We start from the raw sequence: 19,700 nt of genomic DNA on the forward strand, positions 1-19,700 counted from the left end.
CTTCAGGGCACACTCACAAATTCTGAGCAGCACTGAGAGATGGGACAATCTATCCCCAGTGTCTGAATATGGCAATAGATGTCTGTTTGCAGCTGGCCTCACTTCACACTGCATAGATATTCCACCAGAAGAACACCTGGCCCATGGTTATGGAGAAGTAACTGTGGTTGGACTCACCCGCTGCCAATATATTCCAGTTCAGAATATTTCCCCATGGGGTTTTCCATGTTCACTATTTTCCCTGAGGGAAACAAAATGCAAGATGCTCACTTTAAAGCAAAGACCCCAGCTTCCAGAAGATGCAAAAGGCAGCCCCAGAGCCTGAAGCTTTGAACTCTTTGTGGTCGCCTGGGTAACAACAGCAAGCAGGCCGACAGCTCTGCAGCACAGGTGACCAGCACACAGACTGATTTTCTACAGCAGTTCCCGTGGGGAAATGTCTCTAAATGTCCCTGGGACACCAATCTCAGGAAAAACATTTGGTACAGCTATGCTGAAACATGCACACAATACACTGTCCCTCAGAGAAGAAATACAGCAGACGTACTCAGTTGCTCCAGGGAGTCATCCTTGATCTCCTGGTGCTGAGCAGCGCTGGAGATGGGCAAACTGCCCCGGCTCCACTTCCCAGGTTGGGGAGCAAAGGCTCCTTTAGATAATGCTGCTGCTGCAGCAGGTTTGACAAAGCCCTTGTGGATCTGGAACAAGAAATGAGTTTGTCAGAAAGGTGCCAGGCAGAGATTAGCCTGAAATTCCATTGCAAATGCAAGCCCTTGGTAAGGTTCTGTCAGCCACATGCAGAGCTCTTAAATGGTTTTTTTCTGATGTCCACTTCTCAAACTGGATGGGTCAAAACCAAAGGTTAGTTCTACTCAAGTTCATGGCCAGATTCATGTTCCATTTTCATGGATTTTCTGAAGGATCACTGCCACAATGACCATTCTGCTTCCTCTCAAGGATTCCTTTCCCACTCCAAGGGCTTCAGACACATTTGCAGCTCCTTGTTCAAATGTGTCCACTTTTCCTGCACCATCTTCAGGTCATGCTCAACTTGTAGTAACTTTGGTGGGGATGGTTCCTGTACCTCATGCCAGGCCTGGGGCTCTTCATTGCCACTCATTTGCTGGAAGTCTTTGCAGGCTGCCCGGCGAGATGTCAACATTTGCACCTCAAGTCAAACAGAAGAAAGCAGTCAGAGACTACGGCTTATCCCTGTCAGTCAAGAGTCATTGACTGTGAGGAAAGGGAAAGAACAGATTTACAAGGGGTACAGACAGCTTGTTTCAATCCTCCGTCTGGGTCACCATGTTCCCCTGTAAAAACACCTCAAGAAACAAGGAGAGCAGGAACAGGCCAGCAGGAATCAATTTGGATGACTGCTGGCCAAAAGGCCAAAGGACAAGTCCCACTGTCCAGGGCAGCAGTTGAGATTCAGCACACCAGGAAATGTCCTTCAGAGTGTCTGGGGCACACACTACAGCAGGATGGCACTCAGAGGCATCACCTCACTCCCTGAAGCCCTGCACTGGAAAGGCAAGAAGGGCAGAAACCACCAGTTTGGTGACTGCAGTGGCTATCCCTCTTTCACTCACTTGCTCTTGTAGAGCCTGAGGGAGACGATTAAGTTTTTCTCTGATGATTTTCATTTCTTCTTCCTGCCTCTTCTCCTTTGCCTTCATCTTAGTGTCAATTTTCTGAAACTCCATGTCCAGCTGTTCCTTCAAGTTCTGTAAAATACAAGAAAGAGGATCTTTCATGAGTGGAGTGGCTGCCACTCTTTCACTCACCTGGTCTTGTTGATCGCCCCTCTGCTGACGGAGATTCATCTCCTCTTGAATTCCTCTCATGTCTTCCTTGTTCCCCTTCTTCACTTCCATGATGGCACTCTGAGCCCCGGGCAGCTCTGCTTGTGACTCTGCCTTGATGTTCTGTACACACAAATGCAGAGCAAGTGACTGGGAGCTGCCATCAGGCTCAGCTTTTTCCTCTCGCAGCTTCAAAATCCCATTTATTCAGCCACTTCTTTCTGCTTCCCTACCCACCTCTGCTTCCAGTGCAACCCTCCTGTCCCAGTGCTGACTTTGGCAGATTCCAAGGCTCTGTGCTTTCAGTGCCTCTGGGACTCCTGACCTCCTCAGTCCCAAGAGTTCCATTTTATGCCCCTTTTCCTGCCCTTCCCTCTGAAACCTGGCAAGTCAGGCTTACCTGGGCATTCTCCTGTGGCTCTTCCACCTGCTGCCTGAGCTGCTCTTCCTGCTCTCGGGCTGGGAACAGCTCTCCCCGAGTCTGCCATGGCATCTCTGACAAAGCAGGCTGCTCCTGCTCTTTCTCTGGAAGGACCTGCACAGAAAGCAAGAGAAGATGGGTTTCAACTTTCCATACAACATTTGAGGACCAAGACTCAAGGACTGATGGGCTCACACGTTCCCAAAGCACTGTGCTGCAGCTCTCCTGGGTCATTCTCTGCCCATGAGGAGGCACAGATGCCAAAGTGACCCTGGCACTGCAATCAGGGGCCATCTGGGGCTGAAGCTCAAGCAGCCTCTGAGGCAGCTGACAGGGAAGGTGTGGCATTTCTCAAGGGTCTACTGAGGGCCTCCCTCTGCTTCTGCCTTGCTCTGTTTGTCTTTCAGTAGTGACTGACACCCCACCCTGTCCCACAGCTCCATCCTGGCTCTGCAGGTGGCTTCCTCTGTGAGCTCAGCCCTTGTGAGAGACACTTCTGGAGTTCATGTTCTCTTCACCAACTAAAGCATGGAATTCTTCCACCTCTCTGGGACAGGCTGAACATTAAAGCGTTAACAGGGGGCTTCAGGAAGAAGAGGCTGGAGGAGGAAACCATGTCTGAGGGGAAAAAACCACCACATCTGGAGGAGGAAACAGCTCTGCCTGCTCAGAATCGGTCATCGGAACATGTCTTTAATCCTCTCCTGAAAGGGATGCTTTATGAGAACTTTGCACCTCCAACTGCTTTGGACCAAAGCCAAGAAGATTCAATTATGCAAATGTTACATAGATAGATAGATAGATAGATAGATAGATAGATAGATAGATAGAGAAACAGACAGACAGATCTCACTGTTATAATCTCTCTTTACTATCATTTTTGTTCCTACATACATCAACACTTGGTAGCCATTGCCCCAGTCAGCAGCAATCCCGAGATTGCTCTCCTGTTCCTTCAATAAACCACACTCTCAGGGAATCTGGAGCATTTAGGTCCTTATGGAATACAAGAAGATCCAGAGCATTGTACTAGGAACTGCACTCTTGCAGCATCTGTGCTTGGCCAAGTGCTTCTCTTGGACTCGACCACAGTGACACTGCTAAAGGGGCTGCAATCAGGAATAAAGGCTAGGCCCTCCCAGCTTCTCTGATCTTTGAGGACCAGCTGGAATGCAAGAGCATTGATTTCCTGCTCAATTCCCAAACACCACACCTCCTGATTTCCTGGGTTGCAAAAAGACACAGGGACTGTTAATATGAAAGTGAAGAGCAAGGCCCTGTTGACTGGCCTGGCACCACAACAGCTCCCTGCCCCAAACAATGTGTTCTCATGCAAAAATACTGCATCCTCCAGAAAGGCCCCCTTACAAAAGAAAATGCAAGCAGAATCTTTACAAGCGCAGAAAAAGGGTAGGAAAGATGGAGGAAAATCCATCTGCATTGCTAAAAACCAAGAAATTGAACAGGAATTCCCCTCCTAATAAAGGAACAAAAACAAGACAGAAGAGCCACAGATGCCAGTGGCAAAAGCACTAGGATAACGTGAGGAGATATTTGCCGATGAAACGGCCCATGTGGCAAGATCTCAGCATCCTCAGCCAGCAACAGCAAGGGCTGGCTCATCAGAAACTTGCAGCTCTGTCTTGCACTAAAGACAGCACCACCCACAACGGGCACTTACTGGCTCCAAAGATTCAGGCTGTGCTGTGACCACTGATGGAGCCTCGAGGTCATACTGCTCAACTTGCTCTCGTTTGGCTTCTTCACCAAGAGGAGACGGAGCCAGGGCAGACACTGCTGTTGTCTCTATCATCTGTGGCAAGAGAGAAGCATGAGGGACAGGCTGTTGCCTATCATTTAAAACTGCATTTCTTCTCACATCTACCACCATATCTTGCAAGGAAAATTGAGAGACTTTGATTACAATGGGATTCTAAAGTGCTCTCATGTCTTAAAATTTGCTACTACAACTGTAATGCAACTTGCTCTGATTTAAATATCCCAACCTGTCTACTATCAGGTGACAATGATCGATTTGTGTAACTGACCTTGTAATTCTTGAAAGCTAAGAAATGCAACAGTGAAACTTGCTGCTCTGCCTTGCACTAAAGACAGCACCACCCACAACTGGCACTTACTGGCTCAGGAGATTCAGGCTCAGGCGTGACCACTGATGGAGCCTCGAGGTCATACTCCTCAGTTTGCTCCTCTTTGGCTTCTTCACAAGGAGCAGAGGGAGCCAAGGCAGACACTGTTGTTGCCTCTGTCATCTGTGGCAAGAGAGAAGCATGAGGGACAGGCTGTTACCTCTCCTTTATAACCTTCTATCTTCTCCCATCTACCACCATATCTTCCAAGGAAAATTGAGAGACTTGGATTACAATGGGATTCTAAGGCACTCTCATGGTATTGAAATTGGCCAATCCACCCATAATGCAAATTGCTCTGAATTAAATATTCCACCCTGCCTACTATCAGGTAGCAATGATCTATTTGTGTAAGTGACCTTGTAATTCTTGAAAGCTCTGAAATGCAACAGTGAAACTTGCAGCTCTGCCTTGCACTAAAGACAGCCCCACCCACAATGGGCACTTACTGCCTCAGGAGATTCAGGCTCTGGTGTGACCCCTGATTGAGCCTCAAGGTCATACTCCTCAATTTGCTCCTCTTTGGCTTGTTCACCAGGAGGAGAGGGAGCCAGGGCAGACACTGCTGGTGTCTCTGTCATCTGTGGCAAGAGAGAAGCATGAAGGACAAGCCGTTACCTATCATTTATAATCTCGTTTCTCCTCGGATCCACAACCACCTCTTAAAAGGAAAAATTATCTACTTTGTTAGCAATGTGATTCTAAGTCACTCTGACCAGATTAAAATGGGCTAACTCAACAGAACTCTATTTGATCCACTCTATGTATTTGACAGTCCTTCCTGGCTGCCATCAGCAAGCAACTGTGCCTTGGCACAAAGGAGCTTTTGGCTCTTTAAAGCCCTGAAATGCAAAAGTAGGAAATAGCCAGCAAGGCCTTTGCTGTTGCTGCGGCAGACATGGAAAACTCAAACTGGATCAGAATCCCAACCAGTGCAAGGAAAGGGCAGGAAACGTTGTGAAGAAGCATCTGTGCTTGTTGGAAAATGAGAAAATCAACAGGGCTTTACCTCCTAACAAACCAAGTCAAACCAAGTCAAACCAAGTCAAAAGTGTCTCCTCCTCAGGTGGCTACAGCACTTGGAGGCAGTGAGGGCATGTTTGGCAGGGGAACAGCCATGGTGATGAGCACTGTCACATATGGATCTATGGAAGTGTGCCTGAAGGTCCCTCACGGGCCTCCCATTGTCCAGGCTGAAACACCCTGAGCACCTCCTCCTTGGCCTTGGGCTCCACACCCTTCCCCAGCTCCCGTGTCCTTCTCTGCACACGCCCAGCGCCTCAAGGACTTCCTGCTTCAGAGGGGCCCACATGTAGACACATCAGTGTGGAGTTGTGCTCGCCCTGTATATCCCCTCATAATGGTTTGTCCCTCCATATCCCCTCTTTGTATCCGTTTGCTTCATCCCAGCTTTCCCATCAGCACCTGTATGTCCATCAAACCCCAAAATCCCTGACTCATCCCCCTGTCTCCTCCCAGGTGATGTGTCCATCACCTCGTGACCCTTCCCCTTTGTCCAGAGCCTTCTCCCAGGGTCACCAGGTAACTGGACCCTGGCTCGGGGCTCCTCCCCCACCCCCTCCTCAGTGGTCACTCTGAGGCCTTGCCCCCAGAGAGCCACTCCCAAGTCCTTCCTCTGTTGGCTGCTCGGGTTTCCCCATCCCCCTATATCTGGCTCCTCTGGGCAGGGACACCCTCTCTTGCTCTGGATGTCCTTCGGGTTTGGATGTGGCCTGGGATCTCTCCAGGCCCTCATTAAATTTCGGAACTAATCCTGAGGAGGAGCGCCTCTTTCTCTTGCTTGTTGGACCAGCTTGTCTTTGAACTCACGAGGGAGCTTCTCAAAGCCCCCCAGGATCCAAGGAGAAGTTCCCTCCCTCTGCCCGACTCGCCCCATTGCCCAGCTGGACGGGGTGCACTGGGGACTGATCACCCGTGGATTTGAGGGTGACACGCAGCACAGAACTTCCAGCTATGGTTGCAGCGCTGCCCAGCCCAGGGGGACAGTCACTGCCCTGCTCCTGCTGCCCCATTGCTGCTGACACAGGCCAGGATGCCCTTGGCCTTCTTGGCCACCTGGCCAGGTCCTGGCCCACTTTCAGCTGCTTTTGACCGGCACCCCTGGGTCCTTTTGGCCCACACAGCGTCCCGGCCACAAAGTTGCCCATTGGACTAAAAATACAGCATCCACCATTTCAAAATGTCCTTCCTCTTCTGAGCAACACAAGACTGCAGTCATGGACTTGCAGCTTCACCTCCCCCCGGCCCCGCCTCCAGGCTGCAATGCACTTTTCAAAGCTGCAGACTACACCAAAAAATGCATCCACAGAACCTTGCTTTTTGCCTCACAAGAGGGCTTCACAATTATAAACTTAGTTTCTTTGGCCAGGTCTTGTCCCCCACAGATTCATGGACAATACACTCGTCTACTTGCAGCTTATCAAAAGTCACAAGACAGCTGAGCTGCACACTTTGTAGAACTGAATAAATAGTCAAGAAACTGCAGACCCATTTCACCAGCCAAACACGTATTTCCCCAAAGGGAAAGCAAACAAACCAAGCCCTGAGACCTCCAGCACTACCTTGTGCTCCCTTGGCCATGGTCCTGCAGAAGCCCAAGAGACAGAGCTTCACTGAGTTGAGCAGCCAGACGCTCACCCTGAGGCAACAGGCTTTGGTGCCGAAACATGAGAGGTCCAAGGCCAATTTCTAGCTGGAGGTCACTGCCTGCAGGAAATCGCTGGGTCCTGGCAGGACTCCAGCACTCAGCATCCTCGGCCAGCAACAGCAAGACCTGACTGGTCAGAAACTTCAGCTCTGCCTTGCACTAAACACAGCACTACCCACAACTGGCACTTACTGGCTCAGAAGATTCAGGCTCAGGTGTGACCACTGATGGAGCCTCGCGGTCATACTTCTCAATTTTTTCCTCTTCAGCTTCACCAGGAGGAGAGGGAGCCAGGGCAGACACTGTTGTTTCCTCTGTCATCTGTGGCAAGAGAGAAGCATGAGGGACAGGCTGTTGCCTATCATTTATAACTTCCTATCTTCTCCCATCTACCACCATTTCTTCCAAGGAAAATTGGGAAACTCCAATTGCAATGGGATTCCAATGCGCTCTCATGGTATTAAAATTTGTTAATCCACCTGTACTGCAAATTGCTCTGAAATAAATATTCCAGCCTCCCTTCTATCAGGTAGCAATGATCTCTTTGTAACTGACTTTTTGAATTTTGAAAGCTCTGAAACGCAAAAGCGAAACTTGCAGCTCTGCCATGCACTAACGACAGCACCACCCACAAGTGGCACTTACTGGCTCAGAAGATTCAGGCTCTGCTGTGACCCCTGATGGAGCCTCACGGTCATACTGCTCAATTTGGTCCTCTTTGTATTCTTCTCTAGGAGCAGAGGTGGCTGGGGCAGACAGTGATGCTGGTTTTGTGCTCTGGGGCAAGAGAGAAACATGAGGGACAAGCCGTTACCTCCTTCCTTCTAACATCTACCACCATATCATCCAAGGAGAAAGCATAAAAATTCAGAGTAAAAGGATTCTAAGCAACACAGATCAAATTAAAATGGGCCAATTCAACAGAACTGTATATGGATATGAAGCTGATATTCTTCCCTGGTTGCCATCAGCAAGCAATGTTGTATCTGCAAGACAGAGCTTTTAGCTTGTGAGAGCTCGGAAATGGAAAAGTAAGAAAGAGACATCTATGCCTTTGCTATTGCTGCTGCAGACATGGAAACCTATAACTGGATCAGACTCTCATCCATTGCTGGAAAAGAGCAGGAAACGTTGTGAAGAAGCATCTGTGCTTGTTGGAAAACAAGAAAATCAACAGGGCTTTTCCTCTACTATACCAACAAAACAAAAACACAACCAACAACAAGAAGGGAATGTCTCTGACACCAGCGTCTAAAGCACTGGGATGCAGTGAGGGAAGGTTTCGCAGGGAAACTGCCCTTGTAGTGAGCACTGTCATGGTGGGATTGATGGAAGTGTGCTTGAAGGTCCCTCATGAGCCTCCTATTATCCAGGCTGAAGCTCCCTCGGTGCCTCCTCTTTGGCCTTGTGCTCCACACCCTTCCCTAGCTCCCATGTCCTTCTCTGCACACGCTCCAGCCCCTCAAGGACTTTCTGCTTCAGAGGGGCCCACAAGTGGACACAGCACTCCCAGCTATGGCCACAGCGCTGCCCAGCCCAGGGGGACGGTCACTGCCCTGCTCCTGCTGCCCCACTGCTGCTGACACGGGCCAGGATGCCCTTGGCCTTCTTGGCCACCTGGCCAGGCGCTGGCCAACGTTCAGCGGCTCTTGACTGCCCAGCCACAAAATTGCCCATTGGACTAAAAATACAGCATCTACCACTTCAAGATGTCCTTCCCCTTCTGAGCAACACAAGACTACAGTCAAGGACTTGCAGCTTCATGCGAGCCTCCAGGTTCCAATGCACTTTACAAAGCTGCAGTCTACACCAAAAAATGCATCCACAGAACCTTGCTCCTTCGGCTTTTGGTGTTACAAGAGGGCTTCACAACTATGCACTTTATTTTTTTGGTCAGATGGGACAAGAGCGGCCCCCAACAGATTCATGGACAACCCACTCATTTCCTTGCAGCATATGGAAAAAACCCAAAAGAAACCTGAGCTAAAGAAACTGTGAAGAATTACTCAAGTGAAGAATTACTCAAGAAATCTGCAGACCCGTTTTACGAACCAAACACATGTTTCCCCAAAGGGAAAGCAAACAAAGCAAACCCTGAGACCTCCAGCACTACCTCGTGTGCCCTTGGCCATGGTCCTGCTGTTGCCTTTATAAGGGGCAACGTGCGACCTGGTTCAGGTAAGGCAGCACGGTGGCCTGGCCTCTCCAGGCCGCTCGGGCTAATCAACACACGCAGATACCAATGTGGCAGACGGTCGAAAAGCCTTTATTATCCCATCTCGTGGGTTTAAATAGTCTTGGGGGTCTTTCCTACGTCAGAGGGGGGTTGGGGGGTCTCAGGGGTTAATCGGGAGTAGAAATTTACCGGGGCAGGTGTGGCTACACGCTTCTGGGGCTTCAGGGGTTAATAGCTAGCGTGGGGAAGAGAGAAGGGGAGGGGTCTATCTTTCCGTCACATCCCGTGGTCTTCCGCTCCGCCTGTCCCTATCTACCACATCCTGCAGAAGCCCAAGAGACAGAGCTTCACTGAGTTGAACAGCCAGACGCTCACCCTGAGGCAACAGGCTTTGGTGCCTAAATACGACAGGTCCAAGGCCAATTTCTAGCTGGAGGTCACTGCCTGCAGGAAATCGCTGAGTCCTGGCAGGACTCCAGCACTCAGCATCCTCGGCCAGCAACAGCAAGACCTGACTGGTCAGAAACTTCAGCTCTGCCTTGCACTAAACAGAGCACCAACCACAACTGGCACTTACTGGCTCAGGAGATTCAGGCTCAGGCGTGACCACTGATGGAGCCTCGAGGTCATACTCCTCAATTTGCTCCTCTTTGGCTTCTTCACAAGGAGCAGAGGGAGCCAAGGCAGACACTGTCGTTGCCTCTGTCATCTTTGTCAAGAGAGAAGCATGAGGGATAGGCTGTTACCTATCATTTATAACCTTCTATCTTCTCCCATCTACCACCATATCTTCCAAGGAAAATTGAGAGACTTGGATTACAATGGGATTCTAAGGCACTCTCATGGTATTGAAATTGGCCAATCCACCCATAATGCAAATTGCTCTGAATTAAATATTCCACCCTGCCTACTATCAGGTAGCAATGATCTATTTGTGTAAGTGACCTTGTAATTCTTGAAAGCTCTGAAATGCAACAGTGAAACTTGCAGCTCTGCCTTGCACTAAAGACAGCCCCACCCACAATGGGCACTTACTGCCTCTGAAGATTCGGGCTCTGGTGTGACCCCTGATTGAGCCTCAAGGTCATACTCCTCAATTTGCTCCTCTTTGGCTTGTTCACCAGGAGGAGAGGGAGCCAGGGCAGACACTGCTGGTGTCTCTGTCATCTGTGGCAAGAGAGAAGCATGAAGGACAAGCCGTTACCTATCATTTATAATCTCGTTTCTCCTCGGATCCACAACCACCTCTTAAAAGGAAAAATTCTCCACTTTGTTAGCAATGCGATTCTAAGTCACTCTGACCAGATTAAAATGGGCTAACTCAACAGAACTCTATTTGATCCACTCTATGTATTTGACAGTCCTTCCTGGCTGCCGTCAGCAAGCAACTGTGCCTTGGCACAAAGGAGCTTTTGGCTCTTTAAAGCCCTGAAATGCAAAAGTAGGAAATAGCCAGCAAGGCCTTTGCTGTTGCTGCGGCAGACATGGAAAACTCAAACTGGATCAGAATCCCAACCAGTGCAAGGAAAGGGCAGGAAACGTTGTGAAGAAGCATCTGTGCTTGTTGGAAAATGAGAAAATCAACAGGGCTTTACCTCCTAACAAACCAAGTCAAACCAAGTCAAACCAAGTCAAAAGTGTCCCCTCCTCAGGTGGCTACAGCACTTGGAGGCAGTGAGGGCATGTTTGGCAGGGGAACAGCCATGGTGATGAGCACTGTCACATATGGATCTATGGAAGTGTGCCTGAAAGTCCCTCACGAGCCTCCCATTGTCCAGGCTGAAACACCCTGAGCACCTCCTCCTTGGCCTTGGGCTCCACACCCTTCCCCAGCTCCCGTGTCCTTCTCTGCACACGCCCAGCGCCTCAAGGACTTCCTGCTTCAGAGGGGCCCACATGTAGACACATCAGTGTGGAGTTGTGCTCGCCCTGTATATCCCCTCATAATGGTTTGTCCCTCCATATCCCCTCTTTGTATCCGTTTGCTTCATCCCAGCTTTCCCATCAGCACCTGTATGTCCATCAAACCCCAAAATCCCTGACTCATCCCCCTGTCTCCTCCCAGGTGATGTGTCCATCACCTCGTGACCCTTCCCCTTTGTCCAGAGCCTTCTCCCAGGGTCACCAGGTAACTGGACCCTGGCTCGGGGCTCCTCCCCCACCCCCTCCTCAGTGGTCACTCTGAGGCCTTGCCCCCAGAGAGCCACTCCCAAGTCCTTCCCCTGTTGGCTGCTCGGGTTTCCCCGTCCCCCTATATCTGGCTCCTCTGGGCAGGGACACCCTCTCTTGCTCTGGATGTCCTTCGGGTTTGGATGTGGCCTGGGATCTCTCCAGGCCCTCATTAAATTTCGGAACTAATCCTGAGGAGGAGCGCCTCTTTCTCTTGCTTGTCGGACCAGCTTGTCTTTGAACTCACGAGGGAGCTTCTCAAAGCCCCCCAGAATCCAAGGAGAAGTTCCCTCCCTCTGCCCGACTCGCCCCACTGCCCAGCTGGACGGGGTGCACTGGGGACTGATCACCCGTGGATTTGAGGGTGACACGCAGCACAGAACTTCCAGCTATGGTTGCAGTGCTGCCCAGCCCAGGGGGACGGTCACTGCCCTGCTCCTGCTGCCCCATTGCTGCTGACACAGGCCAGGATGCCCTTGGCCTTCTTGGCCACCTGGCCAGGTCCTGGCCCACTTTCAGCTGCTTTTGACCGGCACCCCTGGGTCCTTTTGGCCCACACAGCGTCCAAGCCACAAAGTTGCCCATTGGACTAAAAATACAGCATCCACCATTTCAAAATGTCCTTCCTCTTCTGAGCAACACAAGACTGCAGTCATGGACTTGCAGCTTCACCTCCCCCCGGCCCCGCCTCCAGGCTGCAGTGCACTTTTCAAAGCTGCAGACTACACCAAAAAATGCATCCACAGAACCTTGCTTTTTGCCTCACAAGAGGGCTTCACAATTATAAACTTAGTTTCTTTGGCCAGGTCTTGTCCCCCACAGATTCATGGACTACACACTCGTCTACTTGCAGCTTATCAAAAGTCACAAGACAGCTGAGCCGCACACTTTGTAGAACTGAATAAATACTCAAGAAACTGCAGACCCATTTCACCAGCCAAACACGTATTTCCCCAAAGGGAAAGCAAACAAACCAAGCCCTGAGACCTCCAGCACTACCTTGTGCTCCCTTGGCCATGGGCCTGCAGAAGCCCAAGAGACAGAGCTTCACTGAGTTGAGCAGCCAGACGCTCACCCTGAGGCAACAGGCTTTGGTGCCGAAACATGAGAGGTCCAAGGCCAATTTCTAGCTGGAGGTCACTGCCTGCAGGAAATCGCTGAGTCCTGGCAGGACTCCAGCACTCAGCATCCTCGGCCAGCAACAGCAAGACCTGACTGGTCAGAAACTTCAGCTCTGCCTTGCACTAAACACAGCACCACCCACAACAGGCACTTACTGGCTCAGAAGATTCAGGCTCAGGTGTGACCACTGATGGAGCCTCGCGGTCATACTCCTCAATTTTTTCCTCTTCGGCTTCACCAGGAGGAGAGGGAGCCAGGGCAGACACTGTTGTTTCCTCTGTCATCTGTGGCAAGAGAGAAGCATGAGGGACAGGCTGTTGCCTATCATTTATAACTTCCTATATTCTCACATCTACCACCATTTCTTCCAAGGAAAATTGGGAAACTCCAATTGCAATGGGATTCCAATGCGCTCTCATGGTATTAAAATTTGTTAATCCACCTGTACTGCAAATTGCTCTGAAATAAATATTCCAGCCTCCCTTCTATCAGGTAGCAATGATCTCTTTGTAACTGACTTTTTGAATTTTGAAAGCTCTGAAACGCAAAAGCGAAACTTGCAGCTCTGCCTTGCACTAACGACAGCACCACCCACAAGTGGCACTTACTGGCTCAGAAGATTCAGGCTCTGCTGTGACCCCTGATGGAGCCTCACGGTCATACTGCTCAATTTGGTCCTCTTTGTATTCTTCTCTAGGAGCAGAGGTGGCTGGGGCAGACAGTGATGCTGGTTTTGTGCTCTGGGGCAAGAGAGAAACATGAGGGACAAGCCGTTACCTCCTTCCTTCTCACATCTACCACCATATCATCCAAGGAGAAAGCATAAAAATTCAGAGTAAAAGGATTCTAAGCAACACAGATCAAATGGAAACGGGCCAATTCAACAGAACTGTATATGGATATGAAGCTGATATTCTTCCCTGGTTGCCATCAGCAAGCAATGTTGTATCTGTGTCGCTATAGGACACAAGAAAGCACAACGCGAGCTAACTGCTACTTTGCAAGGCAAAAGAGAAAGTTTATTTTCTGACTCTAACTTTTATACTTCTCCAAAGGTGACAGTGGATTGGAGAGTGAATGGGCCACCTCTCCAAAGATATTGCACAAAGCACTAGTACATCAAGTTTCTCCACCCCCATGGAGGAATGCAAAACAACACGTTATTTACAGAAACTGTGTGGGAAAGTTTCCCAATAGAATGTAAACTCAGAAGGCTTTAGAAAACTCAAGAATCAGGACGACATATCTGCAAGACAGAGCTTTTAGCTTGTGAGAGCTCGGAAATGGAAAAGTAAGAAAGAGACATCTATGCCTTTGCTATTGCTGCTGCAGACATGGAAACCTACAACTGGATCAGAATCTCATCCAGTGCTGGAAAAGAGCAGGAAACATTGTGAAGAAGCATCTGTGCTTGTTGGAAAATGAGAAAATCAACAGGGCTTTTCCTCTACTAAACCAGCAAAACAAAAACGCAACAAACAATAGGCAGGGAGTCTCTCCGACACCAGCGTCGAAAGCACTGGGATGCAGTGAGGGTATGTTTGGCAGGGAATTGGCACTTGTGGTGAGCAGTGTCATGTACGGATCTATGGAAGTGTGCCTGAAGATCTCTCAACAGCCTCCCATTGTCCAGGCTGAAACACCCTGAGAACCTCCTCCTTGGCCTTGCGCTCCACACCCTTCCCCAGCTCCCGTGTCCTTCTCTGCACATGCTCCAGCCCCTCAAGGACTTTCTGCTTCAGAGGGGCCCACAAGTGTTTACGAATATAAAAGGGTAAAAACCTTTCTAAAGTGTAAGAAGTCTTTAGAATGTAGACATACTTTTGAGAAATGTTGGGAAATTTTAAAATAATAAGCACAATCAGGATCATAAAATCAGGATCTAAATCATTAACAAAAATTTGAAAATTTATAAAGCTGAGACCAAGAGTTGCAATAGTAACAAACTACTAAGGAACCAAGCTGAGACTTCTTTGAGCAGAAAGCCCAGAACTGTGTCTAGAAACCAAGATAGATTTCTCTCAGAGCTCAGTTGCTGCAACAATAATCTGCCTAGTTCAGAACATGATGTAGCAATGTCTGATTAGAAAAAGATAGGGCAATATCTTTTGGAAAAAAAAGAGATTTTAAGTTTTTAAATGAAGAAATTTTAGCCATGCCAGTCTCTTATGGGAGGGATAATAGTAGGCCTATGTATTAATCACTCTCACATTATAACATCGAAGAGTGAAATCAAAGTTTGAAGGAAAGCAGAATTAACTCTCTTTATTTTAATTATGTGTTTTTTTACTCTTATGAACTCATGCCAACTTATTGTCGCGTTGTGGCAAGTCTGATTTTAACTAATTCACAATTTATGTTATGAGAACTCCAGCAGAAGATACCTATTAAGGTTTTATGGGAAAAATATGTTAGTAGTACATATGAAAAATTTTCAGAAGCTAAGTTGTCTAGCAAACTGCCATATGATAAACCAGAAACACAAACTTTGTTCCTAGGTCATTGTTGAGAGATATTAAACAAGCTGCAAGAAAAACTTTAATTTCAGTCAAATCAACAAGTACTCCTCTTAAAGCATATTTGACCATGACACAAAGAACAAATGAATCATATGGTACATTTTTAGATAAGTTAATACAAGCTATGGAAAGACAATGCCCTGATAAAGCAGCTCATTCTTATATTCTCCAAAACCTAGCATTTGTAAATGCGAATGATGATTGCAAAAAAATTATTTCTACATTACCCAAACAGCCTCCAACTGTTATTCAAATGCTTTCAGCTTACAGTAAAATTAGCACTCTACAGTATCTTGCTACAGTACAATCTCATGATTCACTAAGAAACAAATTTTAAAAACCAATTGAAGAACAAACAAAACTTTTTGAAAAAACTCTTGCTGCTGTTCAATGAACCTTTACTAAAAAGTCCTGCTTCAGATGTGAGAAGCCTAGTCATGTGATAAAGAATTACCCTGATCCAATAAGAAAATCTGAAGTACCTTCTGTTTGTCCTCAATATCAAAAAGGGAAATATTATGCAAAAAATTGTCATTCTAAATTTGATATAGATAGTAATCCCCTACCGTTAAACTCCAAGCAAAGCGCGACCCACCGCGTGGTGAAACAAGTAATAGCAACCCAGAATCCAGGGAATTTTCCCCCTTAGCCTTCACTAGGGGACCTCAAAGCCAAACACAATATCTACCTTTACCACCAGTACCACAAGACGTTCCTTCCTATTACCTCCAAGGACAAAACTGGAGTTAGCAAACTCAAAATTAATATGGTTTTTGAAAAATTTCTGTTATGAATGTATACCTACAGGTCTGATTAACAAATCACAACAAAGACAAGAATTTTTAATTATTATAGAGAAAGACAACAATACAAGTCTTAGACTATTAATTTTTCCAGTTATCATTTCAGTAAACTGCAATGAAGAGCTAATAGTTTTAGCTCTTCCCCTTAAAGCCCCAACAGTAATTCAACCTTAGAAACCTCTTGCTTTTACAATTGCTTTACCTATAGACATAATCAAACAAAATGTATCTCAACAAAATGCTTTGTTAACCAATCAAACGGTGTACCAAGTTGATCCAGATGTGTTTTCTACTCTAATGCTACATGTCTTCTAAGTAGAACATACTTAGAAGTATGTTCTAAACCAACCAGAACTGACTTGTGGCCTAACTCATCGTGGTAGAACAATTATGTTACAGGCATACCAGATACGGTGCAGATGTCTCAGTAATTTCTCTCCTGTTTTAGCCCATAACTAACACCTAATATCACCTATGAGAACACTCACAAGGATCAGAAGAACTACTGTTTGTTTAGAAAGTGAATCCATGATTACTATTACAAGTCTTGAAAGGAAGACAGCTGCTGTACGTCCCTCTCTATCAATAATTCCTAGAAACTGGCCTCTCGTCATCATCGATATAAAAGACTGTTTCTTCAACATACCACTTCATCCTGAAGATGCCCCAAGATTTGCCTTCTCAGTTCCAGTCATCAAGCAAAGAAAGCCAATGCAAAGATATCACTAGAAATCTTTACCACAAGGGATGAAGAATTCTCTAACAATTTAACAATATTTTGTCACACAAGTACCGTGTACAGCTTGACAGAAGCATCCACAATCCACGATTCTACACTACATAGATGATCTACTCATTGCAGCACCAACACAGACAAAGATAAAACAAACTTGTGACAGCGCTGTTACTGAGATCCAAAAGACTGAACTAGAATTTCTACATCTAAGATACAAGAAATCCCACCCTAAAAATATCTAAGATAGAAGATAACAAAACAAACAATTTCACCCCAAAAGATACAACTTCAAGTCAACATCAACACTTTGCAAGATTTACAGCAACTTTTAAGAGAAATTAACAAGATGAAACCTATTTTGAAAATTACCAACGATGAACTTGCTCCGCTTTTTGATCTACTGAGAGAAAACTTTGACATTAAATCTCCCAAGATTTTAACACCTGAAGCTCAACTCAGCATAACAAGTCACAAAAACTTTCCAAAGAAGACAAGCCCATCATTATGCTCCAAAGAAACCTTTCTTCCTGACTGCTTTGAGACAGAAGCTACAACTTTATAGCCTCATTTTCCAATGAGATCCATCTGAGAAAAATCCATTATTAATAGCAGAATAAGTTTTTCTTCCCTACAAGTCTCCAAAAACAGTTTCTACAACCCTAGAGATAATAACACAAATTGTAATTAAGGTCAAAGCAAGACTATTAACCTTAACAGGCAAAGACTTTACAGTTCTATATTTACCTTTAAATACAGATTATTTAGATTAGACATTACAAAATTCAGATGATTTAGAAAATGCATTGTTAAGTTTTTCAGGTGTTTGTTCCATTCATTATCCAAGTCACAAATTATTACAAACAAAATTGAGTTTCAAAAAAAGCCCTTGCTAAGTGAAGGGCCTTTAAGTAATACAACGCTCTTCACTAATAAGTCAAGAAAAACACATAAATCAGTAACTGTATAGTTAAATCAAACAACAAAAAATTAGAAATCGAATATTCCAATAGTAGAAAGTTCTCCTCAAGTAGTTAAACTAGCTGCTGTTGTTAAAGCTTTTCAGCTATTTTCAAAGCCTTTCAATTTAATTACAGATTCTACCTATGTTACTAATGTAAGTAAAAAAATAGTTTTAAAAAATATTAGTAATAATAATTTATATTGCTAGCTTTCATGTCTTCATAAAATTTTACAACACAGAACTAACCTATATTTTATTTCTCATATTAAAGCTCATTCATCTTTACCAAGATGTTTAGCAAAAAGAAATACAAGAACAAATAAATGGACCATAGTTATCTCAAACACATTACCAAACATTTTTGAGTACACAAAATTGAGTCATACCTTTTTTCATCAAAATACACAAGCACTTGTACACTTGTTTCGTATCTCTAAATCCCAAGCTAAAGCTATCATTACAGTTACCCTGATTGTCAGCTTGTGCAAACCCCTGTTTCTACAACAACTCTTAATCCACAAAGTTTATAAAATCTACAATTATAACAAACATCACTAAATACCCTTCTTTTGAGATATTTAAAAATATTCAGGTTTCAGTAGATTCACTATCAAGTACAGATTTTACCTCTATCCACACAAGAGAACAAGTAATCGTACCTATCAACATTTTTTACAAACATTTACTTCATTACGTGTACCCCAGGAAATGAAAAAAAACAATAGCTCCACATAATTATCTCAAAAAGTAGCAACATTCCTAATAAATTAAAATGTTCATCACACCTTTAGTATTCCCCACTCCCCCACAAATCAAACAACTGTTAAAAAGACACATCACACATTAAAACACATTTAGATCAACAGAAGAGGGGAGCAGAAGTAATACCACAGATAAAATTAAGTAAAGCTTTATGTGTTAAAAATTTTTTAAACAGTTCTTTTGCAGAACCAGATCCACCAACTTTTAAGCATTTTACAAATAAGACACAAACAAAACTAAAAAAAAAATCCTCCTGTTTTAATAAAAAGCCTTGAAACAATTTTCCTTTCCAATTAATAACTTAAAGCAAAGAGTATACTTGTATTTCTACAAGTACTGGAAAAGCAAAGTGAATTCCAATAAAGAATGTCAAACCATACAACACACCAAAACACACTAACAAACCCAAAAGTCAAAGAGCAAACACACAAACGTAAGCTAAACAGAGACTACAAGTCACGCCTAATGTTCCTATGTCACCTGTAGAATCTGCAAACTTCAATTTAATGATAATGATAAATGTGTAAAGAGCTTGTTCCGTTGAGCTCTTTTAACAAAAACATAAAAAAGAAGGATTTATTATTATCATTAGATTCTAAAAAATTAACATTCTAAACTCTCCAAAAAATGCAGTTTAAAAGTTAAAATATATAGAAAATTCTTTTAACAAAGAGTAACTCAACAAAAATAATATGAAAGAAAATCAGTTCACTTTATGTTTTCTAACTTTGCTTACTTTTTATAACGCAAATTTTCCTATACAAAACCAAAACCAAATGTCTAAGTCACATTAACCAAAGCTACAAGATCAGATACCAAATGTATGTCTCATTCAAATCCAAAAAAGCCTTTTTCAATCTGGTTAGTTAGTGTACCACTAAAAAATTAGCCAATACCTATATAACACGATCCTTTAACAAAAAAGTGACTTAATAACAAACCAAGTGAAATTACTAATAGAAACAATCCCACAAGGGATTAAAGTCTCTAGAACAAACAACTCCTCAAAACAAGTTCAGAACCCCAAGAATTAAAGATCCTTAGTTCCTGAACAATAAATTTCTGTGTCACATTTTCAAGAAACAATTAGCAAAAATATAATTCTCCAAAATATAATGTTATTCACTCTTACTATGAATATAAAAATTTACGTTTTTAGTGCAATTACTCATACACTGTAGATAAAAATCTAAAATTAACCAATATCCACAGAAATTACCAAAATGTTATTAGTTCATTTGTAGAACTAAAACATAGCAAAACATTCCATCATACCCTAAAGACAAACCATGTAACATTAGCACACTCACTGTAATAACACCCAGTACTAAAACAGTTTCAAAAAAGACAAGAAAAAAGATCTATTAATATATACCCAAAAGATTACAATAGTAATTTCAGTCTGTTAAAA

The 19,700-nt window shown here is 44.9% G+C and overlaps 1 protein-coding gene across 1 annotated transcript; it reads right to left on the bottom strand.

The window, feature by feature from the left end:
- Positions 1–89: 89 nt before the first annotated feature.
- Positions 90–16,444, bottom strand: LOC140682016 (uncharacterized). The gene is made up of 13 exons (XM_072922856.1): positions 16,319–16,444; positions 13,117–13,248; positions 12,664–12,792; positions 10,253–10,384; positions 9,795–9,926; positions 7,687–7,818; positions 7,234–7,362; positions 4,823–4,954; positions 4,365–4,496; positions 3,908–4,039; positions 2,206–2,340; positions 1,593–1,928; positions 90–1,168 (listed from the first exon to the last, which is right to left on the bottom strand). The coding sequence occupies exons 1-13, from the start codon at positions 16,442–16,444 to the stop codon at positions 953–955; spliced, it is 1,995 nt and encodes a 664-aa protein (XP_072778957.1). The 3' UTR covers positions 90–952.
- Between the last annotated feature and the right edge of the window lie 3,256 nt (positions 16,445–19,700).

The sequence above is a fragment of the Taeniopygia guttata genome, chromosome Z (genome assembly GCF_048771995.1).
Source record: "Taeniopygia guttata chromosome Z, bTaeGut7.mat, whole genome shotgun sequence".
Lineage (NCBI taxonomy): Eukaryota > Metazoa > Chordata > Aves > Passeriformes > Estrildidae > Taeniopygia > Taeniopygia guttata.

What these genes read in the sequence shown, in the direction of transcription:
- LOC140682016 (XM_072922856.1), bottom strand. Translation starts at nt 16,444, where the DNA reads ATGACGAGAGGCCAGTTTCTAGGAATTATTGATAGAGAGGGACGTACA. An exon ending in AGCCCGAATCTTCAGAGGCA is followed by an intron (nt 9,927 to 10,252) that starts GTAAGTGCCCAT and finishes CTCTTGACAAAG; the next exon opens with ATGACAGAGGCAACGACAGT. An exon ending in AGCCACAGGAGAATGCCCAG is followed by an intron (nt 1,929 to 2,205) that starts GTAAGCCTGACT and finishes TTGTGTGTACAG; the next exon opens with AACATCAAGGCAGAGTCACA.